Source organism: Salvelinus sp. IW2-2015, linkage group LG15 (genome assembly GCF_002910315.2).
Source record: "Salvelinus sp. IW2-2015 linkage group LG15, ASM291031v2, whole genome shotgun sequence".
Classification (NCBI taxonomy): domain Eukaryota; kingdom Metazoa; phylum Chordata; class Actinopteri; order Salmoniformes; family Salmonidae; genus Salvelinus; species Salvelinus sp. IW2-2015.
Window position 1 is genome coordinate 51,299,375 of NC_036855.1, and position 20,098 is coordinate 51,319,472.

At 43.3% G+C, this 20,098-nt stretch overlaps 2 protein-coding genes across 5 annotated transcripts in view; one reads left to right on the forward strand and one right to left on the reverse strand.

Moving 5' to 3' along the window:
- Positions 1-20,098, forward strand: part of LOC111974722 (activating molecule in BECN1-regulated autophagy protein 1A) — a 294,670-nt gene that overhangs the window by 202,612 nt on the left and 71,960 nt on the right. The window lies entirely within an intron of this gene.
- The window catches only part of LOC111973980 (diacylglycerol kinase zeta-like), a 69,756-nt gene that overhangs the window by 23,803 nt on the left and 25,855 nt on the right, over positions 1-20,098 (reverse strand). For 3 of the 4 annotated variants that reach the window (XM_070447253.1, XM_024001456.2, XM_024001457.2), the window contains 18 exons: positions 19,080-19,151; positions 18,181-18,276; positions 17,837-17,919; positions 17,445-17,505; positions 17,136-17,249; positions 16,260-16,400; positions 15,584-15,662; positions 15,339-15,394; positions 15,088-15,150; positions 14,639-14,712; positions 14,421-14,532; positions 14,075-14,274; positions 10,854-10,954; positions 7,062-7,141; positions 5,852-5,896; positions 3,670-3,739; positions 1,244-1,284; positions 356-555 (listed from right to left, as the gene is read on the reverse strand). In XM_070447253.1, the coding sequence (XP_070303354.1) occupies positions 356-555; positions 1,244-1,284; positions 3,670-3,739; positions 5,852-5,896; positions 7,062-7,141; positions 10,854-10,954; positions 14,075-14,274; positions 14,421-14,532; positions 14,639-14,712; positions 15,088-15,150; positions 15,339-15,394; positions 15,584-15,662; positions 16,260-16,400; positions 17,136-17,249; positions 17,445-17,505; positions 17,837-17,919; positions 18,181-18,276; positions 19,080-19,151 (1,688 nt within the window). The remainder of the gene's footprint in view (positions 1-355; positions 556-1,243; positions 1,285-3,669; positions 3,740-5,851; positions 5,897-7,061; positions 7,142-10,853; positions 10,955-14,074; positions 14,275-14,420; positions 14,533-14,638; positions 14,713-15,087; positions 15,151-15,338; positions 15,395-15,583; positions 15,663-16,259; positions 16,401-17,135; positions 17,250-17,444; positions 17,506-17,836; positions 17,920-18,180; positions 18,277-19,079; positions 19,152-20,098) is intronic. The other variant, XM_024001458.2, reaches the window with a different exon arrangement.

A 20,098-nucleotide genomic window follows, 5' to 3' on the forward strand; every position in this document is an offset into this window, starting at 1 on the left:
ATAATTCAGCAGGGCAAAATCAGCACGGCTCCCTGAGGAGGGTACGGTTTTATTGTGTTATAGGGTTCGTCCAAACACAGATTCAGCCCACGGTTTACTCTGCCTTTACTTTTGTGTCCTGGACCTGGGGCACTCCAGTCTGATTATTACGACACTATTTCAGCCTGTCAAAACAGCACTGCTGGAAACCACTTTAAAAAACAGACTGGTTCACAGAAAATGACCTGATATGTATTCACTGTTATAACCCCCAGATAGCTCCAGTGGAGCTGCCCCATCTTTTATCTAGTGTTTCTAAAATGATCTCCAACAGAAATGCCCATTAGAAGCTGTGAGCAGCAGCTGCTTCGCTTACCTGGGTCCCGGTGAGGGGGGAGGAGAAGAGGAGGAGGAGGATGGGAATCCAAACTTGGGAGAAGCCTCCGGGAATTCACCAGAAGAATCAACCAGATCAGGCATCCCTGGTGAGGTGCTCACCGTCTCCGTGACGACCAGCTCAGGGTCCAGGATGAAGAGCTCGTCTTGGGATATCTCGGTCACATAGTTTAGGTGTTCCTGTTATGGAGAGAGGAATCATAATCACTTATGTACAGATCATAATGGCCATCGAACATGTTACTTGTTTATTTTGCTTTTGTTATCGGTGTTCCATTACTCTGCATAGTCAATGTATTCAGTGGTGTAAAGTACTTAAGTAAAAATACTTTAAGGTACTACTTAAGTAGTTTTTGGGGGTATCTTTACTTTACTATTTCTATTTTTGACAACTTTTACTCCACTACATTCCTAAAGACAACAATGTACTTTTTACGCACTTCATTTTCCCCGACACCCAAAAGTACTCGTTACATTTTGAATGCTTATCAGGACAGGAAAATGGTCCAATTCATGCACTTATCAAGAGAACATCTCTGGTCATCCCTACTGCCTCTGTTCTGGAGGACTCACTATACACAAATGCTTCGTTTACAAAACAATACAATTWCGCCATCTGGTTTGCTTAATATAAGGAATTTCAAATGATTTATACTTAAGTATAGTTTAGCAACTACATTTACTTTTGATACTTCAGTATATTTAAAACAAAATACTTTCAGACTTTTACTCAAGTAGTATTTTACTGGGTGACTCACTTTTACTTGAGTCATTTTCTATTAAGGTATCTTTACTTTTACTCAAGTATGACAATTGGGTACTTTTTCCATCCCTGAATGTATTATTATATACAATGACACACACTCACCTGAGCACGATCAATTCTGTAAAATCGATCTGCAGTTGTGGCTAGAAGGAAAACAAGAAGGAAAAATCTATGTATAAATAGATTGAGATTTATAGAGAGAAAATAATATGAACATAGGCTTGTACACAACCACGCACGCGCACACACAGTGTTCTAATGAGGCCAGAGAGGGCTGGTAACTGTGCAGGAGCTTAATCAAAGCGGTGACCTGATTAGACCAGCTCTGAAGCGCACCATGCCTTTGCCACATGTTGTTAAATGAAGGAAAAGACGGATAACCTGTATAATAAACAGAACAAGTAAGAGCAAAGGGCCACATAATTGGCCCATTGACTTGGGGACATTACAAGGAGAGTCAAAGGGTTCTGGTAGTGGGTGTAATTCTAGATGTTGGGGGACTGTACCGAACATCTCACACGGTTGCCAGCCAACTAGTCACAAACAGATTCACAGGAGACTGGATATGATCATATGTCAATATAATTGTATGTGCTTCTCAAAGGAAAATCACACTKGTGTGAGACTCATGAGTATGTACAACACTACATCTCAGCGTTGAAACTAAGACAGGGGAAGTAGTGAGTGGGGAAAAAAGAAATCTTTACATGGTTGTGGTCTGGTGATCAAATACTTACTACAGATGATTATTTCCCACCAGTCAGCAGAAATTCCACTAAACTAACTCTGTCTCCCCCCTCTCCCCTCCATCCACCCCCCAGTCTCATTCTGTTGGACTGTACCAGTAATTAAGCTTCACGCTGCCATTCTGTCTAAGGGAGTGGAAATTAGCTGTTCTCTAGCCCAGTGGGAGCTGACTCAAAGGGGGTGTGCGCTGGAATTAAGTAGATCTGCCAGGCTTCTTCCCCTACATCTAAGATGCCAAGAAAAAGACTCCTCCATGGACACTGCAAATTGAATTTCTGCCAGCTTCACTGAGCAGAATAATCCAACTCTTATTATTATTAAAAAATAAAAAAAATGTATGCTTAAGAATATCTCACAGAAAAGCATCAAGTTTGCCCAGAAGATTCCTTGAGTTTCTTYAGGTCTTTAAGGGCAGGTCTGCGCTCTCGCATGTTTCTCAGCTTTTCCGACATATCCGGGAAGGTGTTTTTTCTTAATCCTTATCAGAATGTATCAAAAAGTATGATGTGGTTCCCCCGTCGTTCTAATTAAATAATCAGTCAAATCAGAATGCAGCTGGAATTCACTTGCTATGCTTCTAATCAAGAATTAGCCATGCTGTTTTGATGAGAGAGAAAACAATTAGAATTTTTCCACACGAGACTTTTKCAACAGTCTTTTTTGGACGGCGCCTTTAAGGTCTGGGCTGCTTTATTACCAGTGAATAGAAGCTAATCTGTGCTGATTTCAATGGAGCAGCTATGGGATTTAATTACGCTTTGAAAAGCTACAGAAAATGTGGCTGCAGACTCCAACACCCTCCCTTCTCTACCAACTATCACTAGCTAGTAAGTGAATTAACTGAGCATTCAAGCAATGACACCCTTCAGAGATCAGCTATCATATCAGTCTAGTGTGACGAGATGGAAGACTGAGTTTCACTGCAGGTGGAGTGGCCGATGAGCAGCACGAGTKCATCATACATGTAAACCGTGTTATGCACAGCTATTCCTAGCAACGCACATAACATGTCATTCATAATACTGAAGAAAGAAAAAAAAATCTCATGGGAACTGTGGACTGTCAGTGGAATAACTACAGTGGAATGAGTACCACAGATTATTTACAGAAATATTATAAAACTGTATGCTTACGAATATCTGACCAGKAGATTCCTTTTCTGCTATGCAACAGAGAGCAGAAACAGTCAAAGCAAAATCAGTGGCATTATTATCGAATTGATTTCTGTATCTTTGCACCAGAGCTGTTGATCTAAATTAATGTTAAGATGGAGCTTGGTTTAATTGAATTGGCAGAGCCTGTGTCACACGGAAATGCAGCACGGCTGCGTTAAATCCTGTTCTGTAGGATCGCTCGACCCATCTTCAATTCTTCTAAACAATTAGCTAAAACAAAATGTTGAAATGAACCTCAAAACCTCTGTTTTGAACATTAATAACTACATTTATGCTGGGTATATTTGCTTGTCATGCAAATGTGAATCCTTTATCCCGCAGAAGAAATTGCACTGATGCACTCATCGTAAGGTCATAAAATGGCAATGCTCTATCAAATTAAGTCTACCTCGACAAAGCATGAAATTCTGTGGTCGAACGAACCAAGAAAACAGCGACTTGTGAGAGACAGATGCTCCCACTTGCAGTGATCAGATTATGTGAAGCGCMCTCGCTTAAAACGTTGAAGATAGACAGGGGACTAAAAGAGGAGGCACAAGAGGAATGCCACACTGTAGAAAGTGTAAGGAATAAACAGCAGCGCTCTTTATAAGAAGTGGTACTTACAGTCCAAGAAGCACCACTTTGGCGAAAGCTTCTGCGAGGAAAGGGTCTTTGACTTAGCTCCCTCATCCTCCTGAGAAAGAAAAAGGGGACCAATGAGATTAGTTCCACAGCAGCCTGTTCTTTACACGAAACATAAATGAGACTGGAAGGCCTTGACTCGGTTTTGTCCAACTTACTGGTCCATTGAAAAACAGAGGACTCAAATAATAAAAACCTTTTCTGCTGGATGTAGGGCAAGATGTAAAGGCCCTGAGTCTTGTGTTCAGACATAGGCTTTTTGAAATGAAAAGTACTTTTCTGGGCAGTGAGTTCACTGAATGGGCCCAGCATATTAACCCCTCCCCTACTCTTTCATYTAGAGTTCCATGAGTTTAGGAGGGCAGGTGTTTCACCCCCCATGTGTGCCTCAGTCAGAGATTCCTTGGTCCAAAGACCTACAATTCCTTTGGTCACTGTTCTGTGCATTGGRTGAACTCTACTTAATCCAAGCTTTTCCAAAGGTACCATAGTCCAGTGACCTTATGCAATGAGATACATTGACATAATCCTCTTCAGAACTTGATCTTGAAGGTAAGTCAATGTTTAGAGGAAAATGGGCTGAGGCAAGCCACAAAAAGGACATTTGTCTATTCAATGTTCAGACTGAAAGAGACCTGTTGGAATGTGACGACAACAACAGAAGTCATTTCCACGGCCATGAGTTTCTCCTTACCACATGCCTTGGCCAGGAAAACTCCAGGCCCTAGTTAGAGTTATAGGCTAAATCTAGGGCAGAGAGTTTTTCCTGATCAGTTTAACTGTGACCAGGAAAACCTAGTACTGATATCCCATCTAAAGGTAAACTTGACCAGTCCATCTAACTTCCAAAGGGACCAGGAGGATAGGCAGTGTTACAGAATGTTYTGATACATGCGTTGAGGAACTATGCTGAAAGATCATGCTTAGCTTAGGGCACAAATACTGGATACCACCTACAAGGYAAAAAAACACACCCACACACACACACACAAACAAACAAAGAAAATCGTGTACACAAGGTAGCCAATCTAAGAAACGGCAGACTTTTCTGGGTCTCGAACAGGGAACCCAAAAAATGCAACCGCCAAACGAGACAGTATCAACTAGTCCACTAACTGGTCCAGGTCGTAGTGCTCTCTTATATTCAGCAAAGGTATTACTAACTGCAGTTACATAGCCAACGCAACCTTAACAGCAGCTTCTTAAACATTGGARGCTTGCTGCATACAAAAATCAGAAGCAAACACATTCCTGATTACAATGTCTCTCTTTCATGCACACAGAAAGGGAGAGAGAGTAAACACCCACAATCACAAACTAACACACAYCACTAAAGAACACATCTAAACCATGCTTAGGGGCACAGAGGAACAAGGAGAAAAACTCTTCCCAGAGAGACAAATTTGGGTTGGTTTGCATAGGGGAACAGGGCCACTACAGAAAGACAAGAGAGGAAAAAGGGTCTCCCGAGTACAGCCTCTATTATTCAGCCATTCACATTATGCAGCCGGTTTGGCTGAGCTGTGAATGGGGATCTGAAGGAGGGCCAGGGTAGCTGGGAGGAGTGTGTGGTTACCACTGGAGACGGACAGTCTCAGCATCTACCCGCGCCTCTCGCTCTCTGGGTATGCAACTCAGAGCGGTGTGGTGAAATCACCTTGTAAAAGGACTAGGGCACGATATTTGAACATTGATACGACACACCCTTTGACTGATTGCACAGCTTATTTGTTTTGAAGCCAACAAGGAACGACTGGATGTGAGCAGTATATTTGTGCTCTAGATTATTTTCTCGCAGGTTGCAGCTCTGCCTTTGTACTGTATGTGCTTGACGGTTATGCACAGGGCGGGACAGGTTTGACAAGTGTTTTCTTCAGACTTTAAGCCTATGTATCACATACTCAAACAGTGTGTTCTCGTAACAAGAACACGGTTGTGATTAAAAGGCCTCATCCTCGTTTTTGAATTCAATTATATTTTATGGTTATGGTTTGCTCSGTCTGTGAAAGTCGCTCCGGATAAGAAAGTCTGCTAAAATYACCAAAAATGTCAATGTAAAATGTAATCTGTGATCTAAAGGTCYTTTTTGATTAGGGGAATGTTTCCTTTTCAGACTTGTTCCTTTCCATGCCACAGGCTCCATGTCCTGTCTCGTTTTACCAACCTGGAGCACCAGTCGCTTGAAGGAGGGATGAATGGAGACGAAGTCCTGCGGAATAGCCCCAAAAACACTGTAATCCCATAAATGGAGACTCTCCTTCCTGTCTAATGCCCCTACCCAAAGTAAATCACCACATGCGGATAGGAAAATAAGCATCTCGTCTTGAAGTTACTATAATGACTGGTTTTGGATTGCAGAAAATGGGTTGAATGCAGTGGGAGAAACTTCCCCCCCCTCAATTTATGCCGTCTTGTTGTGTGCTACGAGTCCTACTTACCAATAATACAGTATTATTATTGGGTGATTATATGTTTTTGAGAGTAAAATATAATGAAAGTGGATGATTACACATATAACAGAACTAATTACCATTCTGCAACAGTATTTTAGTCATCGTGTCTCCATTAGTAGCAGACAAAACCTAAATATAATTTAAGCCTTTTCTTATGACATGAGCTGATGAAAACAGCAACAAAACAACATACTGTTTGGGAATCCCAAATGAGGGACAGCCGTTGAGGGATTGTGGTTAAAAAATAAGGAGGAATATAATAATCAAATGATCGCAAAGCGGCGGTGCCGCTAATCGSCAACAAATTTCACGCACTATTTATTTCAATGGGTTTTGAACCGAAACGGGACAGCGAGGGGGCTAGAGGGCAAGGATGTCATTTTTTGGCAGAATCGCAGTCTCCCCCATTTCACAAACAACCACACATGCAATCCTTTCCTACACTAACGACAGGTTTGGGCTTGTCTGTCGAGATGAGCCATCATATACCAGCCTGAAAGTAATTGCTCTTGACATCAGTAAGTTCCTCCCTCTTCTGCACTCTCACAACTTCKTCAGACTGATTTCCCCCATCCTCTTATGGCATTAGCTCAGTCCTACCCCCTCTGTCGTCTTCTTCTACTCTCTGCCCGAATTGTCCTCCATCCCAGACATTTCGGAGTTCTCCKCTGGTATTAGTTACCTCACAGCTCCTTTGTCTTTAAATGCTCTCTGCCTCTCATGTCCTCCATCCATGTCCTCCATGTCCTTTTACCCAGAGTTCCATCTCATCAACTCGCTCTCCTCTTCTCCCCTCTCCGTCTTTCCTGTCATTCATCAGCTTACCCTCTCCTTTACCCAGTGTTCCATCTACCTCATCAACCCAACACGCTCTCCTTTGTCCCCTTCTCGCTGRCCCCACCTGCTTCCTTCATTTCTCACCTCTTGGAGCCTCTCGATGTGGGAGCGACATGTTTCCAGGTCACTGTCTCCCGGGACAACGATGAGGCCCAGCGGGATAGCTGTAGGGAGAGATGATGAGAGACAACATGCTGTTAAACACTGCTGCAGGCGCCTAGTGATCGAGGCATGAAAAAAACGTTCTACAGGTAGCTCATAGACACAAGCTACAAGACTATCTGATTGTGTCCATTTATCAACTCGAAACCAGAAATGTTTTGGGGGAAGTTCCTTTTGTTGGCAATAGATCAAGGATATATTTAGAGACTTGGGCTTCCTGGATGGCTTGTGTTTCATAGAGCGCCACGCAAAGTCCAATGCACTCAAACCCCTTTGAAACGSCTGTCAAAGTAGGTGAAGTGTATAAACCTAATAGCAATGCAAAACAATAAGAGGAAGAATTCTCTAAATGTGATGTCTGCAAACTGTCTGGCGACATGTTTGCCATTAGTTCCCATGCCCATTGATTTGTGCTAAACTAGAGACAGGCAATTAGGCCTGAAGTACAACTGGGCAGCAAGTGAGAGAGCAGATACGCTATGTATCAGTGAGTGCATCAAAACCACATTATGTGATCATGAATGTCCGGGCCATCCACAGGGCCTTCTTTTTCCCGATCAGAACAGAAGTGAATGACTCGTGGACTATCAGGCTGAGATTTGTGAATTGAAAGTGTCTCTGAGCAGCAAGTTTCACAGGCAGAGAGAGAGAGAGAGAGAGAAAAGCAGGCAGATTTCTCCACTGAGGAATGTGCTGTTGCCTAGCGACCTTGGAACAGTCTGTCTCTAATTCAATTCCGCTTCTTTCTCCCCCCCCCCCCTTCTCTTTTGCTGTCCTCACTCTGCAATAGCGGAGTTGTCTAAACTCTTTATAGGTGTCAGGCAACTGAGGCAACTGTGTAACTGCTACCAGCCGCATGCTATATTTTTGGATCAGAGACGAGGGAATAGAGCATTAACCTCAGCCATGACAGCTAACARCACTTGTACCTCAAGATCCATGTGAAACATCAGGGACCTAACTTGATTCAGGTTTAGCCAGAGGGAGGTCTGAGTGTGCTATCTAGAAAGAAGCTAACCAATGTGCAAATCACAGAACGATTGTTCACTTTCATGTGTTCGCTCCCATTTAACATTTARGAGTGGCCTATCAAAAACAGCCCTGGAAATTCTCTTGTACGTCAGCAAGCACGAGGGTGCAATAGGTACAAAGTATGTTATTGGACCACTGTATGACAGTTTAATATGGACYTTGAGTTTATTTATAGAATCAGTTAGAGTGTGCTTCAGGTTTAAAAACGTATATTAGTTTATGTTAGTTGCAAGTTCTGACATCTAGTGGTGGAAAACAAAGAATAAAACTACTTTCAGCGTTCCGTGAAGCAAATGGTAGGTACTGTTAGAAAACAGTTGGACCTCTACCAATTATGCKCGAGAGCCTACAGGGAGGTTTTATGTCAGGTATTATAATTGCTAAACCTCGTACGACCTTTCAGAAATCTTGCGAGCTTACATCCTGTTTCGCTACACAAATTCCACAGCGGTCATCAGGATGGTAATACGAGGCTATAGAATTGCAAAAGTTCAGGAAGAACCTAATACATTTATTATACTTTCTTATTTCACATACTTTTTTTCCGAGTCGGTCCACAGCAGCTGGGTTTTGTACCATCGGAGACCAAAACAGCATCACTTGCATATCAAGAGTTACYTAACTTGTGGCCAAGAACTGTTGCAATTGTTGTCTGGGACACTGTCTGGAACAGTCAGGTTTGTGCATGAGGATGTGAATGTGAGAACAATTAAGAGTGGGGGGGGGGGGCTGTAGCTGTGTTATGGAGGTGATTACAGTGTCGTCCTAGCACACAGGTGCTGCAGGAGGCTGTAGAACACAGAACCACTGACAGAGCCCCTCTGGGCCCCCAGGGCATCCATTAGAGACAGTAATGGGTAGCTACCTCATTATCGCCTCACAGTCACACACTTGATATCTAGCCAAAGTKACATGCAGGGAGGCCCACACTGATAAACTCATAGCAATCGAATGGCCTGACGAGGATGGGAGGAGGGCTTCAGGGTGGACGGATAGCAAAACCTGGAGCCAATMCCCACCTCCCCTCCTCCCTGCCCAGGAGGAGCCAGGAAGAGAGAAAATGAAAGAGTTCCATCTCTGTGGGGTTTTCTGCTAAGTACCATATAAATCAAAAGGGACTTCCTTTTTCCTTTGTAATAAGCGAGGCTAGTTGATGGCGGCATCCTTTAAGGGGTGATCAAGGGCCTGGTGTCTCCTTCCACATTAAATATATTTGTGCTAACCTACGTTTGACAGTGACAGAGTGCACGCCTTTCCTACGCACTTCTCAGTAGTTGGTACTCAGATTTACCTTATGCAGCTGCGTAACTGGCTTTGTATGCATGGTTCCTTTGCGGGCACTGAATACATTTAGCTGAAAACTCTCCCACTTGATGGCCAACAGATTTTCTTGAGGAGTTTTCATTCAATAGGGTTTTCAGTACATCTATTTTAAGCCATCCCTTTAAATACGGTGTAGCTTTAAGTTCGAATTTTGTCAAGACTCACTAGAATATAAATATATGCATATTCATCTCTGTTTCAGCACCAATTGGTGGATTTCAAAATAACCAGATCTTGTATATTATTTAGATTAAGGAAAGTATTTATGAATCCTAAAAAAACAGGTTTGGAGAGCCTTTACGCATAAAATAAAGAAAACGTTAATTTGATTCATTCTGAAAATTGCCTCATTCAGTTCTTCAATCCACAGTAATGTTGGAAGATTAGTGTACATAGAATTATAATAGGGAGAATAGTCGATATGAMCAACTGTTACTAATGATCCTCAGCTTTACAGAGGAAGCAAATGAAGGTAAACAAAACTATGTAATTAAATGMAATGATAATGTAGGCTATACCAACTGATGGGATCTAATTGGCAGTTGAATATGTGTGGTTATTAGGCCTACTGACGGTCGACACGGATAAGTGGCGAATATTTAACATGACAGAAATAGGAAATAATTAAGACATTCGAGCGTGCCCATCCGTGCGAGTTAAAAGGCAGTACAATTTAAATTCTGCATAATGAAAGAGCATTTCAGCAACTTCACTGTGGGAAAGTTGATATGCTTCAGCTTGCTGCCATATAACGGGTTTCACATTTGTCTCCAGCGACTACAAGTTAAAATAGTTCTAAAACAAGTATAATTTATATTTACAATTCCCTTACCCAAATGGATTACTCATTTACCTAGTCCTACACACCTCTGCCACACCTTCATGTATTCAATCTACTGTACGCCCCAAACAAATAGCAGGTGAATAGCATCCTATTCCCATGCTTAAATTCATGGTCAGAATACGCATAAGAGAGAAAAGTGCATAGAAAGGGAATCATTTTCCATTTACGCTCTTACTTCGGGTCGGAAAACTTGCCCGTAAAATGGCACAAGGARACGTGTAGTATATCTTCAGGTAATAGCTCTTGTCAACTGGCTCAAGTTACAGTGCATATGGCCAGGATTTAACTCTACAAAACAAGCCTGCCATTTTGAAATTCAACTGCATGGCAGTAAAAAAGAAAAACTAAAATGTGTAGACTACAGAGTTCAACGTCACTGAAAACACCTCTGGCTCTCAGTAACATCCCTGCATGAAGCAGTGCTCAAGGGCCTGCTGCATTCCTCCTTGAACAGGCTGGGCGACACCTGAAGGATGATGGAGTTACAGTGCATTAGACYGAGATGGAATACTCACAGGCTTCTTTAAGTTTCTCCTTGTCGTAATGCAGGGCCTCATAGTCGTGCATGCTAATACGGTTCACCCGGATCCTTAACCTCTCCGGGAAGGGCTGCTGGCTGTGGAAGACAACAGAAGAAGCATAACTAGTTAGGTACCATCTCTCCAAAATTGGAATTACACCAAACTAAAATATAAACGCAACACACAACAATTTCAAAGATTTCACTGAGTTACAGTTCATATAAGGAAATCAGACAATTGAAATAAATTCATTAGGCCCTYATCTATGGATTTCACATGACTYGGAATACAGATATGCTGTTGTTCACAGATAKCTTTATAAAAAAGGTAGMGGCGTGGGTCAGAAAACCAGTCAGTATCTGGTGTGACCACCACTTGCCTCATGCAGTGCAACACATCTCCTTCCCATATAATTGATCAGGCTGTTGATTGTGGCCTGTGGAATGTTGTCCGACTCCTCTTCAATGGCTGTGCGAAGTTGCTGGATATTGGCYGGAACTGGAACACGCTGTCGTACACGTCGATCCAGAGCATGATCAATGGGTAACATTTCTGTTGAGAACGCAGGCCATGGAAGAACTGGGACATTTTCAACTTTCAAGAATTGTGTACAGAGCCGTGCGACATGGGACCATGCATTATCAGGCTGAAACATGAGGTGATGGAGGTGGATGAATGGKYRGACAATGGGCCTCTGGATCTCGTAACGGTGTCTCTGTGCATTCAAATTGCCATCGATAAAAAGCAATTGTGTTTGTTGTCCGTAGCTTATGCCTGCCCATACCATAACCCCACTGCCACCACGGGGCACTCTGTTCACAATGTCGACATCAGCAAACCGCTCGCCAACACGACYCCATACACACTACGCTGTCTACCATCTGCCCGGTACAGTTGAAACCTGGGATTCATCCGTGAATTGCACACTTCTCCAGCATGCCAGTGGCCATTAAAGGTGAGCATTTGCACACTGAAGTKGGTTACAACGCCGAACTGCAGTCAGGTCAAGACCCTGGTGAGGACGACGAGCACGCAGATGAGCTTCCCTGAGGCGTTTTCTGAAAGTTTGTGCAGAWATTATTTGGTTGTGGAAACCCACACTTTCATCAGCTGTTCGGGTGGCTGGTCTCAGACGATCCCGCAGGTGAAGAAGCTGGATGTGGAGGTCCTGGGTTGGCGTGGTTACACGTGGTCTGCGGTTGTGAGGCCGGTTGGACCTACTGCCAAATTCTCTAAAATCACGTTAGAGTAAGCTTATGGTAGAGAACTGAACATWAAATTATCTGGCAACAGCTCTGATGGACATTCCTGCAGTCAGCATTTCAATTGCATGTTCCCTCAAAACTTGAGACATCTGTGGCATTGGGTTGTGACAAAACTGCACATTTTAGAGTGGCCTTTTATTGTCCCCAGCACAAGATGCACCTGTGTAATGATTATGGWGTTTAAYCAGCTTCTTGATATGCCACACCTGTCAGGTGGATGGATTATCTTCGCTAAGGAGAAATGCTCTCTAACAGGAATATAAACCAATGTGTGCACAACATTTGAGAGAAATCATATTTTTGTGCATATGGAACATTTCTGGGATCTATTTCAGCTCATAGGACCAACACTTTACATGTTGTGTTTATAATTGTGTTCAGTGTACATATTTGTAGGAACTCTGAGGTTTAAACAACCAAATCATGTCAAATTGACACGTAACCACGATTATTCATAACCTATGCTKGAGATCAGTACAACATTATACAGTATAGAATCAGTTACTTTCCTTATTCATTTCTAACTTCGTCAACTAGTTGGGAGTTGGAAACATCTCGGTTGAGAGAGAAGAAAAAAAAAATGATATAAATGAAGGTATAAAAAAGGAAATAAATGAAGATATAAGTTTAATGAAAGACTGCCACCGGGGAAGAGCATTAAAACAAGCTGATGACAGGGGATCAACCTCCAACCARAACACTCRMACAACCTGGGCTCACAAGCACAGCAGCTTGAGAGAAGCCAGAGGTGTTCAGAACAGCTTTCCCCCCCCCTTCCGTTTGTCACCGTGATGGCGTCTAGGATGATTACATATTCATGAAAACAGTTGTGATCTGTGACGAATGTGACCTGTTCGCAGTGTGTGGGAGATCCAAAAACAACGCTGTGACTATAGCTTACCATTCTGTTTCGAGGACAATAGACACCTGACAACAACACAAGTTGTATAGGTTTCTTACTGGAGTGTTGTTGGAAAAAAGTTGGGAGAACGGTTTGATCTCATGTTGGGGTATGATCTCAAACAATGTAATCAGCGTAGAAGTGAATACAGCTGGGTCGTTTGCTTGAATTCCAGGCTSATTTGCATCTTAGCATTCTTACTTTCTGTCCAAATGCCTGGTGTTTTTGCAGCACAGAAGGTTAGGCCATTCCAACCAAAAAGGTAGAAAGGGTATCAATGAATAAGGTTTGGATGACCACGACTTCATCTCAGCTAAYACAGGCTTCTGTAAACACAATCATTGAATTAGCCCCCCCCCCCGGACATATCAATCCTTTAGATGGAGGACTCATTATTCCCCTCCGCCAGCAAGTCAATACATTGTCGCGAGAATCAGAGAAGTATGAAATTAGCAAAAAAAACTTACAACAGGATTGAAAAAGYTAATGCAATTACCGTGAAAATAAATAGGGCTGTTCATTCTGATGATACATCTTCGATTTTCAGCCTGTAGACAGACTGAGACTGATATGACTGAGACTACCGACGGAGAGAAAAGGAAGATGGCCGCAAAGCCATGACGACTTTGATGAATGTTGTTGTGTGTCTTTGTTTGTTTTTCCCCTCCGTCGGCTTGGGTTATTTTACACGCACAAGTCTTTGTCAGCGCTTCAGSCACCCCCTGCAAATGAATCCCACCTTGTCTGGCCTGTCAGTCTCCCACTCCTGCGTGCCACTTTAAATCACACATTAAGAAATTGAAGAACGACCTTCGGCTCGGTTGAGGACATTAGTCATGACTTGTGGAATGCATTACAATAACTTCCAACTCCACAAGCACCGTTGTGACAACAGAGGCAACCTGCCGACAGRGCAAAGACTAAACAGTTACACATTACAAAGTCTCCATAGTGGATTGATGTTCGGATTCTGACTGGACCCCTTTTCTGGTCTCTTTTTAMAAACTCAATTCTAAAATGGTGTTCCCATGCTGGACTGTATTACTCACTCGTTGAGCTGTGGTATYGAGGTCTTCCTRTTGGCCTTCTGCACCATGTTGGCTTGGTTCCTCAGGGAGATCCGGATGGTGGAGGGGGCTAGCTTYCACGGCTCCCCATCTACCTGCATGGGGATGGACTTGTAGGTGGTGAGGGTCACCTCTCTGCACTGGTTCAGCCGCTCACCGTGACCTCCGACCTGCAGTGTTGCCTACAGCACCAGGGAGGACGAGACGATCATCCATCAGAGCAAGGCTATGACTAGGACAAATGTAAAGAAAGGGACTCATCCATGTCATTCATCTAGTAACTCTTATGTTCTAACACACGGACAAATTCAAGTTGATAGGTGAATACCAGAGAGGTCATGGTGAAGCCGATAACTTCAATGCAGCCGTCGTCGTGCCGTTGTGGCTCAAAGTCATGGTGCTCGCTTGGGTTTCCCCATGGCATGGTACCAGCACAGTATCTAGTACACACACACACACACACGTATGGTTATGTGCCTAACTTAGCCTACAGCCTACATTACAACAGTGTCATATATAACCCGTTTCCCCATTGAGGCTGCTAACCTGGGAATGTTGAGGAACACCAAACACTGCAGCTTCAGATCCTGAACCTTTGAGGTGAGGTCGGTGCCGTCGCACTAATGAGAGGAGACAGACAGACAGGCATCTCCATTACTGTACACAAACWCACTCAGATCATTCCTGGAAGAGTTCTCACATGGCCAATAAAATGTACCGTTTGAAAGGTGCCACATTCTGACTGACTGACAGTGAAGACGAACACATCTGTCAGTCTAATGAGATGTACAGGGTCGGTTGTAAGGATCACAAAGCTCAGAATGGAGCCCGGGCTCTGAAACTAGGGTCAATTTCTATTTCGCACGAACAATTTTTTACTATGAAGTGGGGAAATTCCTGTTAACGTATTTAGATGTWAACTTGAACCCTTTGTGGAATGACGTCACACAATCTGAGCTGCAGCCAAGGTCCATGTYAAGGTCAGTTGAACTCACCACGACCTTGATGTGTTTGGCTAGGTCTTTGGAGCTGCCCATGAGGAAGTCCGAGAAGGCCGTCTGGTTAGAAGGAACACCAGAGAATCAAACTTGTAGAATTATCAATAGAGAATATGGACACAACTAAAGCTATGGCCACAAATACAAACGCTTACTATCACTACTAATGATAAAAGTGATGATACATGGTGAGAAACTATGAATGTGTTAGTTATATTCTCTTGTTTAGAAAACACAACTGTACCCACCCCTGCGTAGAACATCTTGTTCCGAAAGCGGCTGTTGAATTTCTCAGGGTTGGCCTCTGAGGAGCGTTGGTTATAGAAAGCATGATGGAGTGTGAGTAATGGGACACAATGATATTGGCATACAGTAGATACACACAGCATCATTTGTTACTACCGACGTGAGCCGTCTATGGATAGCACAGATGWATCCCCAACAATGACATTACATGGGTGGTCAACGTTAAGAGATCAGTCAGAAATACAACCTCGAGACTCGTGGAATTCTAGTGTCACGTGTGCGTCGAAGCCGAGGCTGAAGTAGTTGTTGAAGACGTCGAGGGGGAGCTGTGGAAAAGAAAACACGTACGAAAACAAAAAATATGTGTTAATCCCAGATGAAATATCACCAACACATCAGAAATCACAGAAATGTTGACATTTCAACACTAAACCGGAGTATGCCGCTGAGCCCAACTCCATCCTCAGTCCTACGGTCTTTAGTGCCCCAGACTACCCTCACTGCCATAAAATAAAAAATAAATACAAATAATACATGATGTTTGAGGTCACAGAGCAACATTGTGCTTCTAGTTGACAATATATCTCAACTTTTAGAAGTAACTAACCATTAAATAATGTAAAGGTCACTGAGGTATTTTGGTGTGTGACCAGCCATGACCCTGTTACCAATAAACAAATGATATTGTGACTTTGTAGAGAGGTTCATTCTCTGGGGCTCAATGAAKACTCAGAGTCACGACCTGATTTACGATGCTGTTACAAACACACCATCTGATAGGTAAGGTGCTAGCACTAAGTTAAAATTTGATCAATCCTCATTCTCTGCATCACCCATCCACACATACACCACACCATCATTTGTTGACAGTCCATGACTACAGTGCAGGATCTGGGACGAGGGGTGAGAGGGGGTTTGTTCACCTTGTCGGTCTGCTGCTCATCCCTCTCCTCTGCACCAGCATCCTGGTTGGGCTCCACTACTAGATTCCACCGGTCGAGCTGGACGATGTTCCCATCCTCTACATGAGACAGGATCTTAGACACCGGCTCATCTGTGTAACCCTGGAGAGGGGAGGAATAGAGAAGGGAAAACACCAAGAGCAATTAAACACAGTTCATTGTAGAAAGTATCTAGTTCCTCCTGAGATATATCAATTCTTCAAGACATTTTTCAAGCAATAACAGGTGGTTATTGTCATGATTCTGGTGTCCTCTAGAGAGTTAACTGTGCATCTGCATTGCCCAACGACTATGGAAAAGCCCATCTTTGAGGGTGTACACTGTGTACAAAACATTAGGAACACCTGCTCTTTCTATGACAGACTGACCAGGTGAATCCAGGTGAAAGCTATGATCCCTTATTGATGTCACTTGTTAAATCCACTTCCATCAGTGTAGATGAAGTGGAGGAGACGGGTTAAAGAAGGAATTTTAAGCCTCGAGACAATTGAGGCATGGATTGGGCGTGTGTGCCATTCAGAGGGCACACGCAGACCGCTTTGAGTCAAGAACTGCAATGTCACATTTTTTTATTTATTTTTTACACTCAACAGTTTCTGGTGTGTATCAAGAATGGTCCACCACCCAAAGGACATCCAGCCAACTTGACACAACTGTGGGAAGCATTGGAGTTAAGCGTTCCACAGGGATGTTTCGACACCTTGTAGACTCCACGCCCCGACGAATTGAGGCTGTTCCYAGGGCAAAACGGCAGGTGCAACTCAAGATTAAAGAACGTTTTCCTAACGTTTTGTAAACTCAGTGTATATGTTGTCCAGACATGATMGAGATACTCACACCACCCCAGTTGAGGGTCCTGGCCAGGTCGTTGCCTGTCCCCAGAGGCAGGATGGCTACTGCAGGCGGGGGGTTCAACTGGAGCTGGTCCAGAGCAGACAGGATCCAGCCCACCTACACACATAGTTCAGGGCTTAGATCACTAAGATGGGGTCAAATGCCTTTAAGGGAAAAKACCAGACACTGTCCGCTGTTATTTTAATGATCACAAAGTCAAGTTTGCTGCTAAAAGAGTTCAGGAACGTCTGTGTATTGCTTAAAAAAAGACCTTGGGCACCGCCGTTGTACAACAAGCGTGTTCCTACTCACCGTGCCATCACCTCCGCATGCCAGTATCCTCAGGTTATGCACCTTACGGTACATTTCTAACCTTGGAGAGACAGAGCAAGAGACAAAATCAACTTCTAGTTTTCGGGCCCAGTCAGTCCACAGTATCAAGCCTGTWAACGAAGGTCGGAACAATAGCATAGGGTATCCATAGCAAGAACAAAAACGATATCAAAACAATACTTTGGAATTAGAACGACTTCTTTTGGTTCAGATACATCGGATGTAACGAGAAGAAGCTCCGCGTCAGGGAGCACAGAGTAACGGAAGAGCGCCGAGACTTAGACGTATGATGACGATATTGATGTTTAAAGGCCAGAGTCAGTAAAAAAAAAAAAAGAAGACTGCACTAGTACAAAGTTTGGGAAACGTACCCGTCCTTGGGACCTCCCAGACTCAGGTCAAATACCTGGCGGGGGTTCAGGTACCACATGAACGACTGGATAATCTTGGCTCCCTGAAAAATGAGCGGGAGTACAATTACTACCGAGTCCTCGTCGTCGTCACAGTAAACAAGTATTGGATTAACTGACTAGTATATGATTGAGTGAGGTATGAGCTGCCCTGAGTGGACTGCTGGAAGACTTTTTAAGATGCAGACAGGGTTTCATCTCACAGACGGCTTATAGACCAGTCAGGATTACACCTGTGACTGGTGTTGGCCTCGGTCCACCGGGCCTGCACTGACAGCTCCAAGCACAGACAGCACGGCTCTCACCTGATTCCCCCCACTCTTCGGGTTGACAAACACCAACAGCGGCTTCATAAGCTGAGAGGGAATGGGTCTAACTATGAAGGGCTTCCAGCGCGCCTCCTGCACAAAGYAAATAAAGGGATGCATTTAGACAGGTGAAAGATGAGAGACCGATGTACAGTGTTGGTTTCCTAAGGGAAGAAGCACTAAGCTCTTACTGCTTGTACTGATGTTGTGTTCGAAACTATTGTGTCAGACTCGTATAACATTATGCCAAATGAACTCACTAAAATGAAAACGGCATAGAGCTGATGTTGCGTGGATACTTCCTACTCTCTATGAGATATAGTAAGCCAAAGAGTATATAGTTGTCTAACAGTTGAATTGATCAATACGGTCTCCAGAACTGTGGCTTTGGGGTGATCTGGGGAGTTGGGGTGGGATGGTACCTGGGACTGGCTCCGCCTGAGGCGTTTTAGAGCGCCTTGTCTTTGGAGGGCTGGCTAACCAACGCAAGGCCAGACAAGAGAGAGWATTATTTCTGTACATGCACTTGTCGTGTAAATGCAGTAAAGCCAAGGTATTGGACACTGGYTGTCGCCAGGAAGTACGTATTGACCAGCACATCCGATGTCCCTGGCTGGGTTGTGTCAGCAGTGATTTGATAAGGGCCAAGACCTGTCTACATCGATAATACCTTGTCATCAGCTTGACATTGTCTTTTTAGTTACCATTTCATAAGTATGTGTTTCATTTTATTTCAATGTAAAACCAATTCAACAGTTCACAACAGTTGCAGTATAAGAGGAACGATGCCCCTCAGGGTAATCAACAAAGGATGTTTTAGTMATGTACGTCTCCTCACAATACAAACGGTAGGGAAAGGCCATTTGCGATGGATGAAGCAACAATTCAAAACTCACCTCTACTCCCTTTTTGCTGGACTTGCGCTTAAACGAGGTCCGTTTTTTCTTTTTACTCAACTTTAGTGAGGTCTGAAAGAATAACACACGAGGATTAAAATGTCACATCGGTATTCCATTTATATAAGGAACAGCAATTGATCAACTTTAAATAATACAATGTCATTTATCATAACTGTTGAATAAGTTAGCCCTAAATATTTCTAAAACTAAAAGCATTGTATATGGGACATATCATTCACTAAACCCTAAACCTCAACTAAATCTTCTGATAAATAATGTGGAAATTGAGCAAATTGAGATGAKTAAACTGCTTGGAGTAACCCTGGATWGTAAACTGTCATGGTCAAAACATATTGATGCAACAGTAGCTAAGATGGGGAGAAGTATGTCCATAATAAAGCACTGCTCTACCTTCTTAACAACACTATCAACGAGGCAGGTCCTACAGGCCCTAGTTTGGTCGCACCTGGACTACTGTTCAGTCGTGTTGTCAGGTGCCACAAAAAAGGACTTAAATTGCAATTGATTCAGAACAGGGCAGCACYYCTGGCCCTTGGATGTACACAGAGAGCTAATATTAATAATATGCATGTAAATCTCTCCTGGCTGAAAGTTGAGGAGAGATTGACTTCATCACTACTTGTATTTATGAGAGGTATTGACATGTGGAATACAACGAGCTGGCTGTTTGAACTACTGGCACACAGCTCGGACACCCATGCATACCCCACAAGACATGCCACAASAGGTCTCMTCACAGTCTCCAAGTCCAGAACAGACTATGGGAGYKKCACAGTARTACATAGAGCCACGACTARAMGGAACTCTATTCCACATCAAGMAACTGATGCAAGCAGTAAAATTAGATTTTAAAAAACCTTATGGAACAGCGGGGACTGTGAAGCAAGACAAACATAGGCACAGACACATGCATACACACACATGATAACATACYCAATATGCACACACGTACACATGGATTTAGTACTGTAGATATATGGTAATGGTGGAATAGG